General features: G+C 46.5%; 1 protein-coding gene across 4 annotated transcripts in view; it reads right to left on the bottom strand.

The window, feature by feature from the left end:
• The window catches only part of Kctd1 (potassium channel tetramerization domain containing 1), a 206,379-nt gene that overhangs the window by 96,064 nt on the left and 83,204 nt on the right, over nt 1–27,111 (bottom strand). The window contains exon 1 of one of the 4 annotated variants that reach the window (XM_057789336.1): nt 8,657–9,126. The exons of 1 other annotated variant lie outside the window; for it this stretch is intronic. Coding sequence is in view for 2 of the 3 variants with exons in the window: in XM_057789333.1 (XP_057645316.1) it covers nt 6,523–8,316 (1,794 nt within the window). In the remaining variant the exon portion in view is untranslated. Of the gene's footprint in view, nt 1–6,522; nt 8,537–8,656; nt 9,127–27,111 lie in introns of those variants that run through there. 2 more of the 4 variants (XM_057789333.1, XM_057789334.1) reach the window with 2 other exon arrangements.

The following is a 27,111-nucleotide window of genomic DNA, read 5'->3' as shown; positions in this document are numbered from 1 at the left end:
CAGAAGCCAAGCTTGAAGAGTCTACCATTTCTAGTATGTTTGCGACCACATGGTCTGGACCCCATTCCCCTTTGTAACACACAGCATCATAGAACATAAAAGTGTTACATAAAACGGCACTTCAGCTGTAGGAATGGCTCTGTGAAGTATCTGTAACGAGCATAATGGTCAGACCCCTCGGAAAAGCCAGGCCCAGGACAGGTACAGCACTAGCAGTGGAGAGAAGGAGACAGCCGCAAGAGAACGCTACATGTGACTGGCCGGCCAGCTCGACAAACCCGTGAGCTCCAGGTTCCGTGAGAGACCTGATTTCAAAAGTTAAGGTAGAGAGCAAGCAAGGAAGACGAAGTCAACCTCTGGCCTAACACACACAAACACATACACACACATTCACAGAACACCCATGTACAAACAAAACACATACCACACACAAACACACACACATTCACAGAACACACATGCACACACACACCACACACACCACAAACACGTACACAAATACACACACACATGCACAAACAACACACACACCACACACAAACACACACATTCACAGAACACACATGCACACACACACCATACACACATACCCAAATACACACACATTCACAGAACACACATGCACAAACAACATACACCACACACACAAACACACACATACACAAACACACATTCACAGAACACACATGGACAAACAACACACACACCACACACAAACACACACCACACACACACACATACATCACATACACACATACACAAACATACACACACACAATGGGCCACTTCAAAGACCTAAAACTACATTTTGTTTTTTCACTTTAGTTTATTAAGACCAATCAATATTCCTTCTGAAACAGTGAATTCAATCACACCATTCCTTATGTATATTCTCCAAAGAAGCTTTCAACCAGTTCTTCACCAATCAGTTTAATGCAGCGAACTTTAAGTAGAGAGAGAGATCACGCGGCTTATAGGAACCAAAACCTGGCTCACACGCTTGCTCTAGGAGCTGTAGTATAGACGGTTAACGAGGAATCCCAACACCAGTCAGCTTTAGAAATGGCAGGTACAACACCAAAAGATAACCTGAACCCAAGGACTTGGGAGCTAAAGTGGGCTTCCTTGGCTGCAAACGCCGCCTCCAGTGACCTCCCAAGTGACCTCTAGTTCAACTAGCTGTTCCAAAGCAGTTTCTCAGACTAGAGGAGAGGGTTTGCCTCGAATGCAGGAAGCCGGGTGACACGGTGTATACCTGTGATCCCACTTCAGGAGGGTCAAGCTTACTCTTGGCCTCAGAATGAGTGCAGGGCCAGTGTGGGCTCCATGAGGCCTGTCTCAGAAAATCAAAAGGGATGTGGGGCTTCTCTCTGTTCAAAATCTACTTAATAATAACAAGTGGGTGTCTTTAGGGGTATTTTATTTCAAATCAGAGTGATAAAAACATTAAATTTTACATTAGGAGTACCCAGCCTGTGGCCCAGGACAGCTGTGAATGCAATCCAGTAAAATCTTACTCAAAATGTTAGGAGATTTAGGGGTTGGGAGGGTTAACCATGAACTTTGTGGATGAAAATGAGGCTCACAGAAGTTCAAAGACGACACCCAAGCGCCTGTTTCTCAGCACATCCTTCTTTTCCTAGTTCATATATCTGCTTTAATGCAGTGAACTGCTATATCCCTGGTATAGATTTCTATATGCTTAAAATAATAAAGTTCTGGTGGTGCATTCCTGTAATTTTAGCTGCTCAAATGGCTCAGACAGGAAACTGGAGACCAGCCTGAGTAACGCAGTGAGATGCTACTTCATCCACAGCAATGAAAGCAAAATAATACTAATAATATCCCTAGTACGGATAGAGATATTAGTATGTAAGCGTACATAAGGGAGGATATAAAATTAGATTACTTTCTTCCGAATAACAGTTGAGAGCACCAGCCAGGTATGATGCTGCTACCTGTAACCTTAGTGCTTATGAGACAGAAAGAGGAGGTGTAGGGGTGAAGGCTAGCCTGGGCTACATGAGGCCTTACCCCCCCCCCATCACCTTCTAACATTTTTTCTTTTGATCTGGTTTTAATACGAAATGAGACTGAAGTCTTGCCAAGGAGACCGACTGCCAAGTAGAAAACTGATCAGTTTATAAACTCCTAGCATAAAGCTGAAATAGTCAACACTCAGAAACTACTTCCTGAATGACAAAACAGCTCTGTACTTCTGCACAAGACAGGTAGTTCCTCTGCCAGTTTGAAATTTCCCTAAAAGAGCAAGCATCTTACTGTTGAAAAAGGAAGGTAGCCACAAACCATACAAAAAAAAAATAGGAAAACACAATTTTTAACAAGGCAATTAAGCCTAGTGCTGCCAAGTGGTCAGTGTGAGAAGCCTTGTTTCCATCACTGTCCTTCCCGCCTGCACAAATTCTCACCTGCCTAGTCCTCCAACCCATAATACAACCTGAGAGTTGGTTTCAGTACATCAAATGCACACTTCTGTCCATCAAACACAAACGCGGCACCCGGCAGCTCCTCCAACACGGCAGTACAGAATGAGAGCCAACTCCAGGAGCCAGGCGTTGTAGGGCACACCTGTAATTCTAGCACTTAGGAAGCAACGGCTCCACCACTGGCCATTCTAGGCCAGTTTGGGCTACACAGCACAGCCTTCTCTCAACAGCACTGCACCCCCAAACGCAACAGTGATGTTAGCCTCTGGCTTCTTCCAGAGGTGAATTGGAGGGCTATGTGTGTGTCAGCTAGGTGCTCCTCTGTCTAGCTTGTATATTGTAAGGAGCAACTCAAGAACACGATGAGGCAGGTCACACAGAAAGAGGGCACTCACCCCACCTGAACCTTTACGCTCCTGGACTTCTACTTACGGCATCTCTTTAAAAGTATTTCCAGAATTAATCTGGACTAGAGCCAAGCAAGTGTAACCAGACACCTTGGTCACAAGTTGCAAGTACTCTGGATGTTGGGGGGAGAGGGACACACATACACACATTAGAGAGGAGAGAGAGAGAGAGACAGACAGACAGACAGACAGACAGACGGAGACAGAGGCAGAGTGAGATACAGAGAGAGTGAGAGAGATACAGAGAAAGACAGAGAGAAAGTGAGAGAGAGACAGAGAGAGACAGAGAGTGAGAGAGACAGACAGACAGACACACACACACACACAGAGAGAGAGAGAGAGAGAGAGAGAGAGAGAGAGAGAGAGAGAGAGAGAGAGAGAGATGAGGGCTCTGTGCATGCAAAGTATAATCCCAGCACTCCAGAGGCAGAGGCAGGCAGACCTCTGTGAGTTTAACGGCAGCCTGATCTCCAGAGCTAGTTCCAGGACAGCTAGGGCTGTTACACAGAGAAACCCTGTCTCAAAAACCCAAAAATGAAAGAACATCAGCAAAGTAAAAGCTCTAACGTTGAGCTACATCTTCAGCCCCAAGTATGTTTTAAAGTGAACTAACTTTCCCATTTTTATTTTGCACTAGACACACAAACCATCTACCAAAACATCAACAAAAAACTATGGCAGGTAGAACATAAGATTACTAATACTTCTTCTTTTGAGTGATGAAGTACAAAACTCCAGGTACAACTCAGTGTTAGGGCCTGACGATCACACTGGCGAGTCCTGATTCCATCATAGCACAACTAAAAACCAATTGTGAATCTCTACCATTTACTTAAATAGGTAAATGCTGCATTTCCATGCAAGGATAATAGTTATAAAGATGTAAGATATAATGTTAAACCTATTTTTCCAATTAATATTTCTAAAATTTTATTTTTGAGGTAAGACTGCACTATAGAGCCCAGACTAGCCTCAAATACGAGACCTTCCCAGTGATGGGATTACAGTGTGTGACACTTGATGGTGTTACATTTTTAAATGGAGATCTTCAACATAAGCAAAGTACTGGGTTCAGTTCCCAGACACTGAAATAAATAATGAAGTGGAACAGAGAGAGCAATTACTACCAAAAACTTGATCATCATGACACCGTGCAGAGGGAGCAGACATAAAGTGGTTTGACTGCTAACACCACTAAGGAGAGTATGAGCTGTCTGTCAGAGTCACCATCACCCTCCCAAAGCAGACAACTCCGCCGAAACTCACAGACTCCATCCTCCTACTCGTCTTGGGTGTATTCATTTTTCTACCTTTCCCATAGATGAAGTTAACACCCTTTAAGGAGATTGTTCATCCTTACCCATAGTTCTCCTTCTCGCGGTCAACTACGGCGTAAAGATATTAAATGGGAAATTCCAGAAATAAAGAAGTTTTAGATAAGTTTTAAGACAAGTATTGGTTAAGTTTTCTTTTAGGATATTGTACTGGTTCTACTTTTATCAAAAGGTACTACTGTCCATCTCTTATTGTGCCTGATGTTTAAACCAAACTTTATGACAGGTGTGTATGTCAGGAAAACCAGAGCATATCCACGGTTCAGTGCCGTGTGAGGTGGTATTAAGAACACAGTTGGAGTTCAAAGTCTGAGCATCTCCAAGAGTTGAGGTGACCGAGAAAAATGGATCCTTCCATGTTGCCATTGACCACTAACCTTGACCATCATTAATCCGCAAAGATAGGGATTTAATATATGCCAAAGGTAAAGTTTAGTGGATCTCTCTACATAAAGCAAATGTGTTTCGTGACGAGAATGCCCGGGGCCCTTCAAGTGAGTTCTGCAGAAGCCAGCTGTTAAACCTTATTTTTCATATAAGTAAAATACACCCATATCTCCATTTAACTTGGGAGTTGCCTGACAGTGACTTGAGAATAAAAGAAGTCTCAGTATAAAGTTTTCTAGGCTGGTTTGGTTCACTGGGGTAAACACAGTGATGGGGTAGAAGGTATGCTAAAAACAAAAGCCAGGAAAGAAGAAGAAAAACAAAACAAAACAAAAAAAAAAACCTGTTATGGACCCTTCAGTCACACACCCACATGACACCAATATCCAGAACTGGCCATGTCATTACTGTCCGGCATACATACATATTTAATATACATTATTGGTGTTAACACTCTTAAACAGGTGTGATTTTTAACCCAGGGCACTTGAAGGGTATTTATTAGAAGAATGTGAACATTTTTGTTTTGCTTTCAAAGAAAAAGTAAACTCCAATTCGACTCTCCATCCTTAAAATTCTTTTAAATGACTCCCGATAGAATAAACTGCACAGAGAGAGACACACAGGACACACAGCCGCAGGCTCTGTGGGTTTAGAAGCCAAGGATGTTTTTACTGCCACTCGCAGCCCTCCTGGCCGCCTTGAGGCATGCCTAAGCCTCTGAAAGGGTCAGCTTGTCCAGAACTGGAATTTCCACTTTGGAGAAAGAGCACAGAGGTAGTGATGGGCCTCACTATTTCTCCTATTTCTGCTGATAGCATGTGTGGGTGGGTGGGGGGTGGGGTGTCAAGAAGGTAAAAACTTCCTGTGACTCCTGCCAACAAAGGGGGTCACAAGAGAGCTCCCATGTCTGCCTTCTGGAGAAGCATCCAAGACAGGAACATAACCCTAACAGTCTGGTGAGCAGGCTTCTCCAGGCACAGCAGCAGGGGAAAGACTCTCTAGCACGCAGGCCATCTCTGTGTGCAGGCCATCTCTGTGCACACTGCTGTCACCGATTAAGGAATTTTGCTGTGGGTTTCTTTCAGGTTCAACAACAATACCTAAAGCCCAGACAGGTGAACTGATTTGTCCAAGTTTTATCCTTGTCCGGCTGTCCACTTACTCTGAGCGGATTCCTTCCCACCCCCCCCTCCTTGTTTGGGCCCCAGATAGTGAGCCTCTACAGGCTAGGGATGAATAAACCTGTTTCAGTGCCCACAGCCAGCTTGGCACGTCACAGCTGCACATCTGTGTATCATGTCCTTAGCTCAGCCATCACTTTCCCATCTGAGGATTGTTAACAACACTAATGGGAACGACACCCCAAAGGTCACGGTACACGCGGCTGCATGTTAAAAGAATAAACAGGCACTCCACTGTCTGCCGCTGCATCTCCGCCCCTTTTTTTTTTTTTAACAACAACAAAAGCAATGTACAGGAAGTGAAATTGGCATGTTTTCCTTTTAATAATTTAGAAGCGTATTTTTCTACCTTTAGAAGTTATGGCGAGTATGTAATGGAGCATTTTAAAAGTAACTTCATTCCAATTTACTTAAGATAACTAACTCCATTCTGCACTCTGGCATCCTTCCTTTATAAAACTCAGGCATCATGGAGAGGCACTTCAAGAATGAGCTTAAACCTTTTGTTCTAAGAACTCTGAGGTTTCTAGCGTTAATTTGTTACTTTGCTGCAGAGACTTGGAAGCTAAGGCCCCCTGGCATCTTTTAAGGTTAGAGCTAGAGTTTCCCCCAAAACACGAAGAGTTACATTTCTAGGGAATGTATCAAACCCAGTGCAGTATAACAACTACTTAAAAAAGAATCCCCCCCTCAACTGACGGGAGCACAAAAGTTAGTCCTAAAGTGTAACAAATATTTCATGCATAGACTTTGGTTTGGTTACCTGGGTGGGGGAAACAATAGCAGGTGAAACTATGGTGGGAGAATTGGTGCTTCGGTGCCCATTGACTTCTGGAAGAAGAGGCAGGGGGTCGTGTTTCACGGAAACCACCACCACCGCATCCACAGGTTCCGAGGAAGGACGGATACAAAGTCTTTTGGGGGAAGAAGGGCCGCAGATTTCCCCGGACCCAAACACTGACTCGTACAGTGCGCGCTTGGGCGCAGCTTCGGATTTCACGTCGGGCCCGACCTGGGTGTCTTTGGGGAGGATATAAGTGTTCCCCAGCGAGGGCGGCTGGGGGCGGTGGTGGTGGGAAGGATGGGTGGGGGGATGGTGGGAGTGATGACGAGCTGACCCGTTCAGAGATTCGGTATAGCAGCCCTGTGGGGCCGGGGAGCCTAGCTTGGTCCCGATGCCCGCGATGCTGTTGAGCGTGGCGATGGACACCGCGCCGATGCAGTGATTAGTGTAGGTCTTGGACAGCTTGGCTGCCTTGGAGAGCATCTGCATCCTGGTGCCCAGCAAGTTCTTGCCTATGGCTTTGTTCTCGTACCAGGTCACATCGCCCTCGCTGCAGTGGTCCCGTGGCCGCTGGAAGAATGCCTTACAGAGGGGATTGCGCTTCGACAGGTACTTGACAAAGCTGGCATAGGGACAGAACTCGGTGCCGGTTTCGTACATGCGCGGCAAGTTCTCTTCGTCGCTGCTTTCGGCTCGCTTCTTACTCCAGGACGAGGAGCGCGACTTGTGGTAAGGCCCGAGCGACTTGAAGTATACGAACTTGCGACCGTCCTCGTCCATGGCCAGCCCGAAGGAGTCCTCCTCCAGCTCGCGCTGGTTTTCGCGGCCGCGCGTGCAGAAGTACATGCAGGTCTCGAACCAGACCTTGTTGAGCAGCCCAAAGGGCGTGTTGGTGCTGAAGACGCTGGAGGTGTAGAGCTTGCGCAGGTCGGCGCGCGTGATGGCTTGCTTCTGCACCACCGGCCCCGCGCCCTGCTCCTCGAGCTTGCGGATGACTGCGGCTAGAGTCAGGTTGGCGCTGCGCAACTCGGGGTCCTTGGTGAGGTCGAGCGTGCGACAGTACGGGGGCTCGTTGAGGTAGCGGTTGAGGGAGCTGCGGATGCTGATGAGCGAGGACTTGCTGTAGAGCTGGCCGCTCTTAGAACGGGCCTCGGCGTAGAAGGAGCGCAGCACGCGACACAGCGCCCCCTTGTCCATGGTCTCGAAGTCCGGGCTCTGAGCCTTTTCGCTCAGGTACTCCCGGAAGATGCGCACGGCGTAGCGGGTAGCCAGCCGGGTGTTCTCGCTCAGCCGGGCCCGCTCGGGGCGCTGCAGCACGTCGGGGTCCAGCTCCGCGCTGTCCCCCGGCGGCCCCGCGCGGGCCCGGGGAGCCAGCAGACGCGGCGGCGCCTCGGGTTCCAGCGCGGCGCTCTGGTCCATATGGATCATATGGACCGGCTCGGGCTCCAGCTCCTCCCCGGCCGAGTCCTCCGGCTCCAGGGGCTCTTCCCAGTCCATCCCCATCTCCTCCTCTTCCTCCTCCTCGTCCTCCTCCAGCCCCCCACCTCCGTCCTCCTCCTCGTCCCCCGTTATCTGCACCTCCTGGATCTCGTCCTCCTCCTCCTCCTCTTCCTCCTCCTCGCCCGCGCTGCAGTAGTGCGGGCGTCCGCGGCGGCGTCCGCGGCCCCCAGCACCGCGCTCGCCCTCGCCCCGCTCCCCATTGTTCTCTGCCGCTGCGGCGGCGCTGCCGCCCGCGCTGGTGTTACAGTCCCCGCTGCCAGGCATTCTCGCCATATTGCCGTCTCCCTGCCAGTCCTCGGGCAGGGCGCATGCGCTATATTGGACCGCAGCGCTGTGAGCTTTTGTGTTTAATGACCTTCAGCTACCGGGAGGCAAAGCCGGGCTCTTAAAGGAGCCGCGCTCCAATTGTCATTCCGGAGCGCTACTCGGGAGGGGCGAGGAGATGCCCGGGAGACGAAGTGGGGGGTAACTGTGGCCAAGAGAGGGTAAAAGAGGAAGGCCACCCGGACCTTCTTACTCCCTCATCCCGATTCCCACTTCTAGGAAAACTTTGGGGGAGAAAATAGGAAAGGGAGGGAGAGCTGTCGGTGGGGGCGAAACACTCCCAACTTACCCTCTAGCGGAGCCGGTGCGCGGGCCCGGGCGGGCGCGAGGGAGGGCCGACGGCAGGGCGGGGCGGTGTCGCTTCTCTAGGTAATGCCGGAGGAGCAGTGCCCCCTCCACCGCCCCCTCATTGCCCCCCGGAGTCGGGGGATCCCGGCAGCTGCGGCAGTGTGCTGGCCGCGGGTGCTGCAGCGAGAAGCCGGTGTCCGGACCGCCCGGAGCAGGCAGGTTAATGAGCTGGGTGGAGGAGGCTCCGCGAGGCCCTGCACCCTCTCTGTGCCCGCGGCCAGGGCGCAGCGGGCGAGGCTTGGGAGCGGGATGGGGCTGGCGGCCGCGGCGGCTCCCCCACCTACTTGCTGGCGGCGAGGCGCAGGGGCCTGGGGCCAGCAGCGCGGCTCCCAGCTCCCATCCCGACTCTTGCTAAGGAGCGGAACACGCCCCACGTCAGCCTCATCTGTTTAGACTTTTCCAACTGCCACTTTTAAGCTGTCATTAAAGACCTGGGGCGCTCCCCAAAGGTCTGGGGCAAGTCCGCGCCGGTCTAGCCAGCCCCGGGAAAGTGCGAGAAGGAAAGACTGGGAGGTGTTGGTGGGAGGGGAGACGTGGGAAGAGGAGCTTTCCGGGACCCCAGGGACCCACTCGCCACCCATTCGGGCCACTATCCTTCCTGCCCCAGAGCAAAATGACACAACACACCGGGGCAAGGGGTGCCAGGTTGGCACTAAAGCAGCGCGGATCCCTAAAGGACAAGCGGGAAAGCGAGCTGTTGGAAAAAGTGAAGTTGGGCTTTGGGTAGACCCCACTCTCCCACAATTCTGGCAAATCCGATCTTGAGCGCGCTCTCACTTTTAAGTTCGCAAGCTGCCCAGCATTCGCCCCCTGGGCTACGCTGCCTCCGGCGCGTGGGGGCGGGCACCTCGGAAACTGGAAAGACAGCCGCCGAAGAGCTCGCCGGGTCCCTCTTTCCCATAGGAAATACAATCCCACTTCCAGCCAAACTCCTGCCTCCGGTGCACCTAGGCTCCTGGTGGTGGTGGGGAACAGCACCTTACTGCCACCCTTTAACTGTTCTTTGGTGGCAATAGCCAGGGTAGTGTCCAGAGATGATCTTCATCCTAACTTTCTCCAACTCCGTGGGAAGCCCAAGTGTCCCCAGGCTCTCTCCAGCGATGTCTGAGACTCAAGACCATAAAGAACCAAGGGAGCCAGATCCCAGTAGAGTACCGATGTGCCAGGCAGGACCTCCTGGAGGCAGCCTCACTGGGTCCTTGCGTGCGTCATTGGAATTTGCCTCTAAGTCTCAATTAGAGCTATGGGGAATTTGTCTCAACTATTCTCTATTTCCCTGTTGCCTATCTTTTTTTTTTCCCAGGGCGTTTATCATTTTGTGCCTCAATAGAAACCATCCATCAAATTGTAATTTACAAGGAATATTAAGTAAGAAGAAAGAAAGGTTAAGTCCGGGCCGCGTGGGCATCTAAGGAGGGAGGTGACAGCAGTTTTTCTGCAGCCATCTTTCGTCGCCCTGCAAGAGCCTCCTTAGCCATGGACACCGCAGAGCGTTGGGGAAGTCATGCCAGGTGTGAAACAAGTTGTAACAAGTCCCTGTCTCTCAGGTTTCCTTCAGCTCCTTGGGGAAACACACACACACACACACACACACACACGCCCACGCCCACGCGCCCTCTCATCACAGGCAGCCTACATCTGTCCAAGGAGTCGAGGATCTTTGGGATGGACTTCTGGGGAATCCTTCCCCAGGTGGTAGTAGAGATGTGGTCGGATTTGTCACCGCGTTCTGTTCTCTGTCTTCGCCACTGGAAATATGTAGCGAGATGTATTAGCTTCCTAGAACTTTAAGCAGTGGGCAGCTAAGTTCATTGACCCAGAGCTCAGCTTATGAGCGGCACTTGATAGTCGCACACCGCCACTTCCGGAGAGCGGGCCTTTGGTCCCAGCATGCGGTCAGGTTTTGGATTCTCTGAGACTTGCTGCAGTGCTGAAAACTCAGTTGGGCAAATCACTTAACTACCTTGAATTCTTAAAAGCACCACGAAATGAGTGTGCACCCAAGCTCCGACCTCTGCCTGAGGATCCAGCTCCAAGCTGGGGCCCACGGGGGGCGGGGAGTAGTTCTTCAGGTCTTCTCCTCCCCCTCCCCCCCACACTTTTGCAGCAGACCGGCTAGGCTACAGCCACTCCCCAACCAGCACCCACGCAGACACCGGCTCCACTCTCCTCTGGGGGAGCTGCTTCCAATTGCTAGCAGTTTGCCGGAGGCAGTATGCTGGATTGGACGCTCCGGGGAAACAAAGCAACCAAAAACAGCTTCCAGTTGACGTCAACGTATTTCCAGAAAAGAAAATAGTTTTGTGTTCCCAGGACAAAATACCCCCCAGGGCAAGTCCCTACTGGCAAAAGCCAGGCGATGGAGGTGGGGAATGGCAGGGCTGAAGAGGATGAAATGCCACCCAGGCACGAATAACTTTTTAACGGACTTGGAGAAACAGCAGTTTCAGGAACAGCCTCGACCTTATGCGAACGACGAGCAGGACCCGAACTTAAACTAGGGATGAAAAACACACCTTGGAAAGTATGCTTTGGCCTGATTGTCGCAGGACTGTTCAACCAACTTCTCGCATAGCATCAGCTTCTGCCTGACTACCAAAATTTAATACCTATAAGAATACTTCATCAAATACTGAAAAGATCTCGTCAGGTTGGTAACCAACATAGTTACCAGGCAGAAAGGCCAAACAAAACAAACAAGGAGAAATATGTGATCTTTCCCCACTGCTTCCATCAAAGGAAACAAAGATAAGGGAGGAGAGTTGCTTAGTTTTTAAAACCCAATAACATGAAATTGTAGTTGAACTCATAAAAGAGTTCAATTCCAGGTTTATTAAATAATCTTTTACATAATGTGGTTCCATAAACTCAATTTGAAATCGAAAAAAATTAAAAAATGCTGTATGATTTTTGTAGAGGCAATATTACTTGTTTAGCCTGTCTGTTTTCTAAGCTCCACCTGACTCCACATCAGGAAGTCTATTCCGCTCACCACTTAAAACTGTGCAGGATGTGCTTTCTCTGTTACAAACAGCAATCTGGTTCAAGGTGGAGCTTTGGCTACGGTCACCCAAGTGCTAGAATCATAAGCCACCTGAAGGTCTGTGCAGCTTCCACAAGAAGCCTTGACCACATGAGCTATCTCTGCCAACATTACCAGAAAGTACCACGCATGTCTCTGTGTTTCCCATCTCAGAAAGTAGAGACAAGGTTATTTGGGGGCGGAAATCCTCCACGCACAGCCCCCTACATTCACACACACCTGATCTATAAACCTTGGGTTCCCATTTTAGATTTTCATAATTTTGTTGTCAATATCAGTTAGAAGGGCCTTTTAAGAAAACCACCAGGCAACCTCTTCCAAATGCCATCAACATGTTCCCAATGACTCAGATATAGCATCCAGTCTTGAGATTCATCTGTTAGGAACTTTTCTCAGTGCCTTTGAGCTACCTTGCTTCTTCTACTAACCCAATACACCTAAAGTCTCAGTATGCTGTCCAGGGCAGGGCAAGCTCTCCAGCCATTTATTACAAACGAATGAACACATAAACAAATGGGTTATATTTAGTTAAATCTTATATTTATCAGTTTTTTAACATGAAAAATCTAAAATAGCATGAATGATATTCTACAGTTCAAAAGAAGGACAAAAAAGGATGCTTAGACAACACCAGCTCCCGGAGTTAAAGAGAACCCAATGACTGCATTGGGCTAATGTGTCCATCACCACGGTTTTCTCTGGTGGAAAAATTGTAATTTGCTGCAGCAGTAGAGAAAGGGGCCACCTCCTCTGACCCAGGGGAGCCAGTTATTGTGGACTCTTTAAAGAGAGGTCTCAGGAATGGAGGTGTCTGTGTGTTATGAGAGGTGAGTTGGAGAGGATTTACATGTAAACCCTCAGGATTTTGTGGGCTCTTGGGCAGAGGCCAGAAAAGGCATTTAGTTAAATCACTTTAAAAAAACAAATCAAAAGAAAAAAAACATGCTCTCTTGATTCGATTACTTAAAGATTCATAAAGTGCTTTTGATGTTAAATATGAATTTAAATCGAAGCTATTTTGACACGTCTTTTAAAAGATTTACTATTAATTCTGTTGCATGCAAGCGAAGACCATCTTGAGTAATGTTTTTGAACTCAGATGAAATTCGAACTCCTGTAATCTAACTCTAAAAGTGGAACAGAAATGACTCTGAACGGACAAACGGCTTAGGACTGCGGGCTCCATTTAATCCCCCAATGTTTTAGCAAGGTCCCTGGCATATAGTAAACACAACTGTCCAGGCTCTCACGTGTAGGGAGAGAGCAGACACTGACTACAGGGGTGCAGTGTAACTGAACCCAGGTTGTTGGGGGGATGGACCCCACTTCGCCTTCTCAGGTGCTTGTTTGTCTGTTTGTTTGTTTGTTGAGACAGGGTTTCTCTGTAGCTTTAGAGCCTGTCCAGGTCTTTCTATTTTCTTACTCTCCCTGTTCTGTGTTCTGGGACCCAACTTTTGATTGTTTTTTTGAAAATTAAATATGTTGGTATCTGTCCAAGCATTTAACATGGTATCTGAAGCAAATCGCACACATTTAACATGGTATCTGAAGCAATCGCACACATTTAACATGGTATCTGAAGCAATCGCACACATTTAACATGGTATCTGAAGCAATCGCACACATTTAACATGGTATCTGAAGCAATCGCACACATTTAACATGGTATCTGAAGCAACAGTACACATTTAACATGGTATCTGAAGCAATCGTACACATTTAACATGGTATCTGAAGCAACAGTACACATTTAACATGGTATCTGAAGCAATCGTACACATTTAACATGGTATCTGAAGCAATCGTACACATTTAACATGGTATCTGAAGCAATCGCACACATTTAACATGGTATCTGAAGCAATCGCACACATTTAACATGGTATCTGAAGCAATCGTACACATTTAACCATTGGTCATTTTGTTTCGTTGTTGTCGTTTTGAGTTTTGAGACAGGGACTCATGATGTAGCGCAGGTTGGCCCCAAACTCAAGATCCTCTTGCTTCATTCAACCTCTCAAATTTCGGAATGACAGACATGCTGAGCCCACAAGGCTGAACCGTTAGCTCTGGGCTATTAAAACTCCAAGATTTCTTTATACAGAAGAAAAGCAAGGCCGAACAGTTTTTAAGGTTCTGCTGTAGGCTGTGGTGTGAAAGAGAACCAGCTTGGCAGGCAAGAGGCCTGCAGTTTGATTCCCAGCACTGCAGAAACGTTTAAAATACAAGTTAAACCATGTGACTCAGGTCTTCCAGACCTCACAAGGGTAGGCTGACTGGTTCCAAAGCACATGACCAAACTCCTTGACCACTTTCAGCCTCTAAGTAAACAAACAATAAGCGCTCTCTCTCTCTCTCTCTCTCTCTCTCTCTCTCTCTCTCTCACACACACACACACACACACACACTTTCTCACACACATTCTCTCTCTCACACACATACTCTCTCTCTCTCTCCACACACACACACACACACACACACTCTCTGTCTCTCTCTGTCTCTGTCTGTCTTTCTCTCTCTCACACACATGCATGCACACACTGTTCACTCTTCTTAAGGAAATAATTCCTTACCATTTAAATTTCTGTGCCTTTGACTTGGGGATTTGGAAGGCAGGAGGCTGCTAGGCCAGGGTCCTGGACTTTGAGTATGGTATAAACAGGCTAAGACATGGCATAATCTTTGCCAGACATCGGTTCTATTTTTCTAGTTTATTGGAAGTAAAGACACTTTTGTGCTTTAGAGGAGTTTGGAGACGAAAGGAATGCTCACGCACACAACCAGATTAGCCCGTAAAACACTCTACTTAAGTCTTGGACTCTTCAGTGAGCATCTTGGGGGGCAAGGTAGAATATTGCATATTTTGTCTTACATTCTATGCCAGAAAAACAGGTCACAGTAAACTTAACATAGTGATTGACAGGAGTAGAATGTTTAGATTCTAATTACTACCAGGTGATTATAATTCTGGACCAGTTTCCTAGGTATTTTTTAAAGGAACAACGTACAAGAGGAAAATGGTTTTCTGTAAGCAAAGCATGTGTTTGTGGAATCTGAAAATGTGTTGTCTTTCTTTATTATAATATCCTGATAATAAAATGTCACTTGGCCAATAAAGAATTCAAATGTAAAGATAGTCAAACCTATTATTAACAAGAAGAGTCATTTCCTTCTCTTCTAGCCATGTATCTTTGGAGTTCACAGAAGCATCCATCAGTACTGTTATTAAGTAATATATATTTTCATTTCATCACAATACTAATTAAAGTGGAAGAAGAGCTAATGATATTCATTAATGTCATGTAATAAATGCTTTTGAGTAATGGGGTTATTTATAATCGTCTCAGTATATAAAATATTTCTGGAACTGTTTGCTATATTCAAAAAGCTTATTGAACTAGTGAGATCAAAACAAAATAAAGAATGAAATTAAAAATAATATCTTATTTTCAATGTTGATATAAAACTTTTTTCATGTTTTTTTGTCATTATCAAAGAAGGACAGCTTCTTAAGGTGACCACAAGTCATGAAAAAGTTCATAGTCTTTGGTCAAGAAATCACTTCCAGAAAGCCATTTTCTTAAGAAATATCTTGTTTTATTTCTGTTTAGTTTTGTTTGGTTCATTGAGTTTAGGCCATTTGGACAAAATGGTTCTGAAGCTTGTGTTCAACGCATATTCCACAATGGTATCTCATAATTTCCCAGAGGCCTGACTTCATTGACAAAAGTTCACAAAGCATTCCTAAATGGAGACGGGAACCTCCTGTCTCGGTAGCCTTGTCAGGCACCTCTTAGTGACTGTGGATAGTGAATCTGAAGATACAGGATATGAAATAAAAGGGCTAAATATTAATGATCCATTCCAAGCTCTGAGATAGTTTAAGGTCCAGCACTGAAGCTCTAGATCACAGAAACTGGTCAAGGTGTTTGGTGGCTCCTCACAGGATGTGAGGAGGAGTTTGGTATGTACCTGCCCTGTGGCTGTGTTTCTAATGAACTAAAAAAGAAAAAAAAACCCTTTTAAATACCCAGAAGCACTAACCCACATTTTGAACTAATTGACTTACTTTTTCTTAGAAAAGCTTAATTTAACTGATAGGGGCACATGGGTTTTTCTGAATATTTAAAGAAGCCCTGGGATGAGTTTGTTCCATTTCTTCAACTTAATGCTGGGGATGCTTCTAGCCTGCCAGTGAGAACTGTGGTAGAGAAGAACAGGGAACCCAGAAACACTGTATCCAGCTCCTCCATCCTGTGAGCCACGAGGCAGAGATGGGGCAACATTCCTACTGGTAGAAGAGTCTCGGCCCTGCATTGTTACTCTGTCTAAGTCTGTCAGCAACTCTTGGAATAAAACCAGCCTCCTCTAACATTGAGGCGCCACTTTGCTGTCGTATCTCTCTTCTGCTCCTTCCCTGAAGTTAGCTTTAGCATTCTTTCTTTTCTATAAGTGAAAATTAACAATTCTATAAAAATCTAACTTGAGTAGGTTTGGTGTATGTTTGTGTGTGTGTGTGTGCGTGCGCATGGTTCCAGGTTTATACTTAGGGAGTGTTTGTTGAGGGTCTGAGCTTGGAACACTAATTTTTTTCTTACTGGTACATGAAGCTGGTTCCTGTGTCATGCACGAGTGGAAATCCAGAGGGCTTAAATAGCTCCTCCTAGATCTCTCTGACTCCAGAGCACACACTTTCTGAACAATTCTCCAAGCCAGTCTCTTTTGATTATTTTTCTATTTTTATGGGGAAAAAAAATCTGTATTCCTGTATATTCTCACAGATTCAACTTTCATAGAGTTTACTGTTTAAGTTCTAAGTATTAAATATTTAAACATTCAGAAGCCAAAATATGTCATCAATAGAGGCTATGGTTTGAATGACTCCTCCAAATTTTATGTGCTAGAGACTTAATCCCTAAAGTGATATATTAATGGCACTTGAGAGAGGAGACCTTTAGGAGAAGCCTGGGTCAAGAGGGCCTGGCCCTCACGGCTCTATTAATCCACTCAGGGATTAATGGTTTAACGGGTAATGGAGGGAGTGGCTTTGCCATAAAAGCCGGCTCGCTCTGGCACAGTTGCGACGTCTTGCATCAGACACCCTGTGCTGCTTCAGGCTTCGGCAGCATCCGTACCTGCACGAAAAGGTTCTCACTAGGTTTTGTCCTTTTCATTGATCTTAAACTTCCCAACTTCCAGAACTGTAAGAAATAAATCTCTTTTTTCATAGATGGCCTGTTCTGTGAGGTTCTATGATGACGGATTTTTGGTACCATCTGCCAAGCACATGGTCGAGCAGGTAGGAAGGGGCCATGATTCAGGAAGCACACATCGCCAGGCTCTCGAGAGGCGGTGGCTTAGGTAGGCAGCTGTGCTTGCCTTTCCTCCGACTGTGGCATTTCTGCATGCCTTAGATCTCCCATCCTGAAGACTGTTTTGAACTACTGGGGTTTGAAGACAAAATCCAAGCCAGGCCACTTCTTGACACTCAGGGACAACATTTAAGGGGATGACCACAGAGAGAGAGAGGGGACCGGGAAGCAGTTACCTGATGTCATTCCCAGTGTGGTGGCATTTTGGAGTTTGATAGCAAGGGCTTTTAGACCTTAGCACAATGGATTGGTGACTAATATGTGTTCTAAATTCATAGTTAATTAAGCTTTCTTAGAACTGTGTGTGTATGCATTCAGGGTTCAGGCCAGAGGTCAGATTTGGGTGTCATTAGTCAGGTCCTGTCGAGTTTGTTTTTTGAAAAGGGGTGTCTCACTGCCCTGGGATTCACAGAGTAGGCTAAGCTAACCAGCCAGGACGGCACAGGTATCCGCGGGTTTCTACCTCCTCAGTGCTAGAATTAGCTATAAGCAGGTTGCACCTCATCTGTCTTTTTCTTTTGGGTTCTGGGAATTGAGCTTGCAAGCGTCACTGTCTTTTAGATTTGAAGCCCAAGGCTGCATCAGAATCTCCCATTCACCTGGAGAACTTGTTTAAAATGCAGATTCTCAGGTGTCTCCAGAGGTCGGGAATGTGACTCAGGGATGTAAGAGCCACTCTCATCACAAACAAATCTAATACCAGTCTGACCCCACCACAAGAGACACTGCTGCTAAAGCTAATATAATTTATTAAACCAGAAAGCAATTTCCTTTCCAGCAATGGTAACTAACCACATTGGAACTGCGAATCCCCTGGAAAATCGGATGAAAATTATGAAACCTCTTCCTTAGAAGATCCACATGCTGAACCAATGTGACCTGTCAATCATTTAAGGGAAGCAAAGGACTGGGGTGAAGGCTGCCTTGGCCCTGATTTTCTTTTTTTTTCTTTTTTTTTTTTTAAATTTTTATGGTTAATATTTAACTTTATTTTATGTGCATTGGTGTGAAGGTGTCAGATCCCCTGGAACTGGATTTTCAGACAGTTGTGAGCTGCCATGTGGGTGCTGGGAATTGAACCCGGGTCCTTGAGAAGAGCAGTCAGTGCTCTTAACTGCTGAGCCATCTCTCCAGCCCCTTGGCCCTGATTTTCAACAGCACTGTAATACATGTCTTCCCCTAGCCAAAACATAACCATGTTTCCTTTTTTTTTTTTTTTTTTTAACTCCAAGCCTAACTTCAGGATTTAGCCCCAGTTTAATTTCTGAGCATTCTCTGTAAGATTTCCTTGGCACCGGTCTCCCCTGTGTAAGAGGACTCCAAAGGGGGAAAAAAAATGCTAGAAAGTCCACATGCTCAGACCATCCTGGCTGGCAGTCACAGCTGATCCTGATACTTGACTTGGCCTCCGAATGGCCCAGGATGCCAATAGAAACTGATAGTGCCGAGCCTTCTCCAAGTGTCTGGAGGAGCCAGTCCCACGTGGGCAAGGGGGCTCCCGCTCCCAGGCACTGCTGCTGCTGGCTGCCCACATTGTTCTTGAGAAGCTCAGGCCGTCATGTGTCCCCACTGAAGCACGTGCAGGTGTTTGTTGTTGCGATGATGTTGGACGGTGGAGCCTTGATGACCTGATCACCCAGAGGGATTAACACACGGTCTGGGGATGTAGTAGGTGCTCACCTTACAAAGAGCCCTGAAAAACAGAGGGGCTGTTGACACCTTTCTCAAGGGACTAGACTAGCTGCTCCAAGACTGGGTTGTTATAAAGTGAGGCCCCCCATGTGTGTTTGTTCATCTCTATTCTGTACCAGCCTGCTTGCCTTTCTGCTCTCTGTCAGGGTTGAAGTAGGCTCATGCCCTCACCATGTTTGCGGGGTTCCCAGCCTACAGAATCATGAGTCAAAATCAACTCCTTTCCTTATAAGTCGTCCTCTCTGTTATTTTGTAACAGCAGCAGATATTGGACCAAGACAACACCCAAAAGAATGAATCAGCAAAGGGGGGACAGTGGGGTGAGGGTCAAGGGTGCAAAGCTGCCATGTGTTGGTAAGCAGGACTATGGTAAGGTGCCTTTCAGGTCACATCCACAGCTCGGGCAGTGTGGGAGAGGTTGGTAGGGTGCTAAATCTGAGTTGACCCTGCCCTGAAGCACCAATTTTCTTTCTCATTTCTCCTCTGCTGATCCACATTGTCTTTGCTCTTTTATTGATTTATTTTTAAATATTTATTATTATTTTATTTTATGTGTACGGGTGTTCTGCTTGTATGTATGTCTGTGTACCATGTAGGTGTCTAGTGTCCATGGAGACCAGAAGAGGGTGTTGGATTCCCTGGAACTAGAGTTACAGAGAGTTGTGAACTACCATGTGAGTGCTGTGAATTGAACCTGGATTCTCTGAAAGAGCAGCCAGTATTCCTAACCCGCTGAGCCATCTCTCCAGTCCTGTCTTCATTTTTTACACAAATTGTTTTAATTGTATTTATTAGTGTTGGGGGGTGGGTCATGTGAATGCGTGCCAGGGTCTACATTTGAAAGTCAAAAGAAGAACGTGTAGGGCCAGTTCTCTCTTTTCACTACGCAGGCTGTCCGGCTCAGCAGTCAGCCCACACATCTGTGGAGCCATGTCACTGGGTCCTCTTTAATTCCTTACTTCCCTCTGGCCTCTCTACTACAGTAGCTTTTGAGTCTGGTTGTGAGTTAAAATCACATGTAGAGATTGCAGAATCTGCTGACCGAAAGCTCCTTCCCAGGATGCCTGCTGGGCTTACTCTTAGTAGTGGTCTAGCCTGGGAGCTTGTCCAATCTCTGCAAGTGATTCTTGTGAGCAGTTCAGATGGAGACCCAGTCATACGTGTATATTCAGAGTTACTTCATAGAAGGGGGTAGGCTCCTGGGTGGTTAAAACCCACAGAAATTATTTGCAGCATGTGTATGATATATCGGCATATTTTCCTAGGACAGAGATCCACGGTTTGCAGCAAAATCTTAAAGAAGTCCATGACCCAAAGTAGCTTAAGCAGTCCAGATGTGGGGCTATAATTAGACACCATCCATCACTGCAAGCAGTGCATATTGGTACCACCTTAGAGGGCAGTGGTTCTTTTGGAATCAAATGACTCTTTCACGGGGGCCACATATCAGATATCTTGCAAAGCAGACTTTTGCATTCTGATTCATAACGGTAGCAAAATTACAGTTACGAAGTAGCAATGGAAATAATTTTATGGTTGTAGATCAGCACGCCAAGAGGGACTGCATTAAAGGGCTGCAGCATTAGGAAGGGTAAGAAGCTCTGCTCTAGAGAATGGATGGCGGGTGGAACCAGTGGGCAAAATGTTTAACCCTTTCAACCCAGCAACTCATTTCTAAGAATCAGGGCTGGATTCAGACATGTTCCAGAATGCTGTTGAATCACGGCTCCTAATTCAAAACTGCCGAATTGAATCTAATTTTGGAATTGGATAGTGAATAATGTCTGATCCTTCAACAGAATGCCAACTGTAGACCGAATAATGTAGATTTGTAAGTTTTTTTTTTTTTTTCGAGACAGGGTTTCTCTGTGGTTTTGGAGCCTGTCCTGGAACTAGCTCTTGTAGACCAGGCTGGTCTCGAACTCACAGAGATCTGCCTGCCTCTGCCTCCCAAGTGCTGGGATTAAAGGCGTGCGCCACCACTGCCCGGCTTAGGTTTGTAAGTATTAAGTGAACTTGCCGCTAAGACTTTTGATGGAAAAAACTGAACTAACAAGATAGAAACAAATTTTGCAGATGTAAGCGTCTGTGTGTGGTGGGGATAAGTGTGACCATTGGCAGCGGTGTCTTTGGGAGAAGGCAGGTGAGGGCTCTAACAGGTCTGAGCATGGCAAGCACTGCATTACAGACAGGTTTTGCCCTTTTACCCTTTTTCTTCTCCTTTGCTAAAGAAAGTTGCATTCCTAAAGCTAGCCCCCAAGGTCTATTCCCTTATTTGGCCACTGACTCATTCCTGAGATGAAACACCAAGGTCCAACAATCAAAGCTCATTATTTGGCCAATATTTCCAATCAGGATCCACCAGCTCACCATAGCACCCTTCTTCTTAGAAACCTGTTCCTTCAGAAACACCCTCTCTGGTTCTCGCTCTTGCTCTTTTGCTCTCTTGCTTGCTTGCTTGCTTGCTGTTGCTGCCGCCCTTGTGGCCTCTCCCCCATGCCCTACTTGCCCCTCCAGGGTAATAAATCTCCTTTGAGCTGAGAATTTGGTGCCGGGTATGTCCTGTTCCTATTCGGGGGGGTTGGGGTAGGGTGTACCCTTCAACATGTATTGAAAGACTTTAATTTCCCATAAACTATGCTTTGATGTTGTTTTAATTTTATATCCAAAAAACATGGTCCCTTCTTGCTTCATTATTGGAGATGGGTGTTTATCCATCACCACAAACCATTCTCCATGGCTTTTCTTGCTTGGCCGAGTAACCCACATCTCCAAAACACTTGCTGGATTTTCCCAAGTCCTGTGTATTCAACTAAACATCCTTTAAATAAAGCAAGCCTAAAACCCGAAATAATGATCTTAGTGTCCTTCTCTCCACGCAATGCCTCCGTTAAAGCGCCTGCCACTCCCACAGCTCACAGACACTGAGAAGGGGCACGGTCTGTCACATGGTCAAGAATGGGTGTCTGGGACACAAGTCCCTATGCCAACCTGAGCCTGCCTCTCAGGAATCAGGCTGAGGGTCACTCACCTAGTTGAGAGAAGGAAGAACAGTGGGGCCATGAAGGAGTCCAGCCATGATGTCTGTAGTGTGCGCTCCAGCTGACAGTGCCAAGGACTGGCCTCCAAGTGGACACACTCTACGATTCTGACCTCGGGTTTCCGTAGCGTTTCACCTCCATTATAGATCATGGCACCTGCACTGCCAGTCACTCCTGATGAAATCTCTCTTGCTTACAAATAAGAAATGCTAATTCTTGCTTTACCCCCTGCCCACATCCAGGCTGCACCTCAGACTCAAGCCACCATACTTCATCTAAGACTTAAACGACCCCTGCTCATCTGCCAGGTCCTTCCCTGGCTCCCAGCTCCACAGGAGTGCCACACCCTGCTTAACGCATGGTTTGCCTTCAGTCTACAGTGAGTGAGCTGTTGTTGCCTTTGCTTTAGTCTGCTTTGGCCGCCATCACAAAATGCTTGAGCCTGGATGGCTTAAATGACAGAAATTTATTTTCTCAAAGTTCCGAAGGCTAAAAGTCCAAACTCGAAGTACCAGTAGGAGCTGGCTGATTCTTCTCTAGTTGAAAGGGTATAGAGAGATCTCCAGTGTCTTTTTCTATCTTTCTTGTTCAAAAGACCCTAGCTCTACCAGATTAGAGTCCTACCCTCAGGACCTCATTTATCATAGTTACTTCCTTAAACACCGTGTGTCTAAATAGAGGCACACTGGAGGGTCATCACTTCCAAGGTACAAATTGGTTGGGATGACCCTCTTCTCCTATACTCCCATCCTCACAAGTCAGGAACATGGACGTTTTCTTCTTTCCCTGTTGCATCCATGCCAGATCTGTCCCATCCATGCCATGCTCTAATAGCATGTCTGTCACTAATCCAGGTGGCTGGCACCGTTCAGCAATATAGGGACAGAGGAAAGAGAGTAGACTGCTTCCTATTGTGTTCAGGCTTCTTGTCTTTGGATATTCATGGATGCCTTGGTGTGATTACCTTGAATTATTATTATTATTATCATTATTATTATTATTATTATTATTTATTATTATTATTATTATTATTATTATTGTTGTTGTACCGAACTTGCCTGGCACGTGACTGGCACATAGAAGGTACTCAACAGATTTGCATGTGTGTGTATAGCTGGGAACTGAACTTGTTCATGTCACCCATTAGCCCATGAACTACCGTTTCTATCTTTCCCTTTGTACAAGGAGAGACAGTGAGCTGGCAAGATACATGGACCCAGAGCCAACACTCTACTCTAAAATCAATCACTGCTACTTCCTGGCTGTTGTAACTTTCAAGTCACTTTTCCGGTCTCAATTCAAGGAGCTCCACTCATGTTCCAAGCCAGGGCTGTAGTCTCACTACAGTGACCTTATAAACCGGGCCATCTATGTCTGCTTATGTCAGGAGCTTTTGTTCAAGTGTCCTCACTCTGCCTCGGGTGCCTTACTGTCTGGTATAGTTGACACGTTCTTAATTATCTGTGCAGACTCTGATGGTTTCACAAAACCATCTCTAATACTTGTCTTTGATATTCTGTTGTTGAAGCTGGGTCTAACCCACATTGCCTTCATATTTGATATACAATTAAGAATAACCCTGAACTAGTGAGCCTCTTTTTTTTTTTTTCCTGGGATTGCAGGTCTGGGCCACCTAGCCACTTCATGTCATGCTGAAGACAGGATCCAGGGCTCTGAGCCCCGCTAGGCAGGCATTCCACCAACTGACCTGCATCACCAATCCTCCGATGGCAATGCTTCTGCATTATTTTACAATTATATATCCACAGAGAAGTTGTGGGGGCAGAGAGTAGTCAAAGGAATTTTGCAAAGCCATGGATGATACACTGTTTCTTGAAAACCAGACAAAAGGAGATATCACAGAGCCCCAAAGTCAGCAGCTGCTGGTAACTGTTTCCTCAGATGACAGGACTGTGTGGGCCAAGCCTGAACAGGTTAGATGAACTTTTCTTTGAGTAGCAGCTGTCCAGAAGAAGACCAGGAGAGGCAGTACAGAATTCCAGCAGTGGTGAGAAAGATGGAAACGTGGGGAAAAGCACTAAGGAGGACATTGTTGTAACAGGGACCCTTGTCGCTCTGATTCTGCAGACCATTTGAGTTTTGCATTTGTAACTTTCCTCTTCATATGGTTATGTGCCTGAGGGCATCCACCAAAAGGGCTTGGACAGAGTCAGACATCAGATTGTCTTAATGCCTTTAACTATCATGCTGTGGAGATGGAGCCTTGATTTTCCCTTCGGGTGTGTGTGTGTGGTGGTGGTATGCACATGCTTATGGAGATGTTCTTGCCCATGTAGGTTTGTTTGGAGACCAGGTTGTTTTCATCGATTGTTTCTCTAAGTTTTTGAAAAATTGACCTGGATGGAGATTGAGTTTCAGGCAGACTAGCTGGCTAGTGAGCTTTGGCCATCTGCCTGGCTCCACACTTTGCTGGGGTTGACAGACATAGGTCGCCATGCCTGGCTTTTATATTGGCGCTGAGGTTCCAACTTTCACTCTTCATGGTTGTATGGCAAGTATTCTATCCAGAGAGCTAAATCCCCAGCACATTTCTCTCTGTTTCTGAAAACAAACCTTCTCAGAATGTACCTGGGACTTCAAGTCTCTGAGACATATAGAATCCCAGCAAGAGTGCCTAAGACAGCCGAGGATACAGCTTTGTGGCAGAGCGCTTGCCTAGCATGTGGAAAGGCCTGAGTGCAAGGCCTGACTCTGAAGAAGAAGTAAAAAACACCAAAATGCTTAGAGGTGCATTAGAATAGCTCCGCACTCCTCACCCAGCTCCCTTTGAGTACCTTGCGTTTTGTGAGCATTGGGTCTGATTTGTTTCCTGAGTACTACCTTACTCTTCGGGTTGAATTAATTGTACCTTTAAATTTTCTGCTGGATGCTTCTCATGCAGGGTGAACACACATGGTCTCCAGAACCTTATCCCTGTGGGATGTGGTTGTTTGAAAGACGTATGGAAGAGTCAGCTTTAGTACCTGAGGATCATCACAGCAGTGTCTGCTAAAGAAAGGGTGGGGGGATCTGTGCTAAGAACTCGTATCATTGTTATTATCGTGGGGAACTACCCATTCAGAGACTTTCTTATGCTTGGATCATTTTCTCTCTGGATTTATGATGTTAACATTTCGCTTAAGGAAAAAAATCTTTTTCACAAGTATTCTTTACATTTCTTACCCAAGATAGTACCTGTGTCTGGTCCAGTGTGAGCTCTATGGTTTGTTCTGTTGTCTCCTTCTATACCCAGTGCTTACCAAGTGCCTAATGACCAAGAACCATTTTGGGAACTAATTAGATCTAATGACTTGCCATTTTATTGCTGTATTTAAATCTTGTTTTCTTCTAAACTGTTTCAAGCAAAAATTGGGTATCTTAAACCATTATCATTATTGTTTATTACTGCTTCTATTGCTATTTCTCCTCCTCTCCTCCCTCCTCCCCTGCTCATTTTCTCTCTCCCCTCTCCTTCTCTTCTGGATATGAAACATGCCAGGCATGTGCCCTACCATTGAATTGCTTCCTGGGCCCAGAGATTTGACTTTTCAGAGTCTCCTGATCTGCCCATGGCCCTTGGGTTCTTTGTGACCCCAGCATGGAGGGAGCTGGAGAGCAGATTCCACAAGGACAGTGATCTCAGCCCAGCCTCCTGCCTGGTGTTTTCCCTGGCTGTGCCTCCTACACTGCCAGTCTGGCACCTGCACCTCGAAGGCACCAGGCCAGTTCCATCAAGCTCTCTTTGTCCCCAAACAAACAGATAGGATGTGCCCCTCCCACCACGCTGCAGGATCTCTGAGCTCCTTAACAATTCACAGAGAATGTGTCTTTTCCCACCAAGGATGATGGTGGGGCTCCATGAGTCTTTTCCTACTTGACAGGGAGTCTGAACTTGCAGTCTGGGAGGGTGGTGGTTCACAGAGCGTCTGATGGAGCACGGTGTGGAGCAGCCGGGATGCCATGAGAGCCCAGAGTCTGGCACTGGAAGCTCAACTTGACTCCACAGGCCCTGTGGTCTCCTTCCGAAGTCACAGCCCACACAAAAGGCATTTTCTCTTCTGGCTCCAGAACCTTAGGCTATGGTCCCCAAATCTCTCTCTGGGCATTGGGATCTTAAAGGGAAAGAGAAAGTATTAACTAGCTGTTATTTTTTTACTCCAGAATTGTCCCTGGGGTCCTCAGGCTGGTGGAGGTGTCAGTGTGGAGGTCTGTGCCACTTGGGGCTGCTCACCGAGATAAGAACAGGACACATTTTCCCTGGCTGCAGGCTGCAGGGGACCCTGGTAGGGAAGGGATGAGAGGACACGATCTAGAAGGTCAAGCTCACCTCCTCCTGGAACCCACATCCCTATCAGCCTCCCTTTGATATTAGCTGCCTAATCTGTCATAAATCATATTCCCAACAGATCCTGGCAACTGCCACTCCAGTCTGTCTTTTAGTATAGTATCTGTTCTGGGAATTTTTCCCCAGAACAGGGACTGCAAGGCTTCTGCTAATCCTTATGTTGGGATAAGAAACCCCAGGCATGTCTAAGAGCGCTAGGCAATGTGCTAGCAATTCAGCGGAAAGTTACATAAAAATTATGTAACAATGGCTGCAGTATCTACTTGTGACTTCTTGAGAGGAGGGATACATTAATCTGTGTAGCTCAAAAGGAGGACCCTGTCTGAAGAGAGCCTGGAATTTGGGAGCCTGTTCTCATGCAGAAACAGAGGCCTGGGACTTGGTGATCCAAACAAGAAATAAACATACAGTTTTCCCCTTCAAAGCCTTCAAAAGCCTCTCTAGCTCTCCCTAGGCAGCTTTTTCACACAAAAGCACCTCTCTCTGTCAGAAGGAAACAGCAATTGAACGATACATTTCAGAGGAATATTGCCTATGCAATCCCAACCAAGAAGATCAAATCCCTGTTTTCTGAAACATTTGTAGGATTTTAAGTTAGAATATTTGAGGTCTTTTTCTTCTACAGTCAACAGAGAATTCGTTTCCTATCTGCTTAATGAACCACAATGGCGATATTCTAGATGATGTCAGAGAAAACCCAAATGCAGCAAAAGGAAGAAGTAGAAGTGTCAAGGGAAAGATGACGGTGGACCAACCAGCGCAAGCTTCAGTCTTCTTTTTCTGTGGCTTTGCACATGCTAAGCAAGCACTTAGCATGCTGGTTCAGTCATGGCACTTAAATATTTTTTTTTACTTTTGGTATTAAAAAAATAACAACAGAAAACAAATGCAAACCCACCTGTG

This window comes from Chionomys nivalis, chromosome 14 (assembly GCF_950005125.1).
Source record: "Chionomys nivalis chromosome 14, mChiNiv1.1, whole genome shotgun sequence".
Classification (NCBI taxonomy): domain Eukaryota; kingdom Metazoa; phylum Chordata; class Mammalia; order Rodentia; family Cricetidae; genus Chionomys; species Chionomys nivalis.
Note: the sequence above shows the minus strand (reverse complement) of the source record. Positions and strands in the feature narration are given on the sequence as shown.